This window comes from Lepeophtheirus salmonis, unplaced genomic scaffold (assembly GCF_016086655.4).
Source record: "Lepeophtheirus salmonis unplaced genomic scaffold, UVic_Lsal_1.4 unplaced_contig_3426_pilon, whole genome shotgun sequence".
In the NCBI taxonomy this organism is placed as follows: Eukaryota; Metazoa; Arthropoda; class Copepoda; order Siphonostomatoida; family Caligidae; genus Lepeophtheirus; species Lepeophtheirus salmonis.
In genome coordinates, this window is record NW_027293820.1 from 1 (window position 1) to 1,035 (window position 1,035).

A 1,035-nucleotide genomic window follows, 5' to 3' on the forward strand; every position below is an offset into this window, starting at 1 on the left:
GGAGGGCCTTCTCCAGTTCGCTTAATGTAATAGGTTCTATTAATTGTAGATGGTCTAACTCATTGAATTGAGTAAGACTGGGAGTAAATCTGTTGTCACTAACAGATTTAGTTTCAAATACAGTTTTCCATTCTTTTAATATTTTATCTTCAATATGACATTTCTGACCAATGGGATCAAATGTTCCTTCGACAATACCCTTGGCGGTGCGTTTCCAATTATTTCGCAGGGATTCCTGTGTGTTACGGAATGCTAGTTTATATTCATGGGTCCTGCGTGCTTTCCCTTCCCTGGCCAGTGCTTGGGACCGTTGGAACTCGTTAGGGCTGTTTGCTGGCCCTTTCGTCTGTTCTTTGTTATGGACAGAGGTTTTTATGTTCTTAGGAGCATTAGAGAGTCTACTCTTTACATTCCCTTTTAGGTTGACATTGCTATTTGACGGGGGGGCCTTTAGTTTATGTGCATTTCGCACTTTGTTTAATAATATACGGTTATGGTATGTGACAAACTTTGTGTTTGATCCATAACCGCACACACAAACGCTGCCCGTCTAATTACTGCCTTTATAACCACTGCCCAATCAGGGTATCTAGTTCTCCTCATATAGTTACGTATAAATGTAGAAGCTTGTTCCCCAATAACCTCATCTTTCACCATGCCAATCCAAGATCCTGCACATAGATACATTGTATTTATTTTCCTTTGACTCATCCTTTTCATAACTATTAAGTAGTGATTAATAAAGCTTGAGATACTACTCTGGCTCTTCAGGAATCTAGTTACATAACTAATGTTGTACCTATCCATGAAAACCTTATGGTTAGGCACGATGGCAAGCTGAAGGTCAAGTTCGATACGTTTAGCATCTAATGTGACCAGTGATTTGAAATCGTCACGCTTGTAATGTGTTTCGAAACTAGTGTGAGCAAAGTCCCTTGTGACAGAGTTGTGGGGATGTATTTTCTAACTTGCTGAGCAAGGTAGTTAGGGTCTAGATTAGCCCTGGTAACGTTTGCATATGTTAATTTCCTTTAT

At 39.7% G+C, this 1,035-nt stretch overlaps 1 protein-coding gene across 1 annotated transcript; it reads right to left on the reverse strand.

Annotated features, from left to right (window-relative positions):
* Positions 1-10: 10 nt before the first annotated feature.
* Positions 11-900, reverse strand: LOC121131247 (uncharacterized; the record flags this gene model as incomplete). The annotated part of the gene is given in 1 exon segment (XM_040726752.2): positions 11-900. A coding segment is annotated over 1 exon segment (423 nt), but the record flags the coding sequence as incomplete, so codon positions are not given.
* Between the last annotated feature and the right edge of the window lie 135 nt (positions 901-1,035).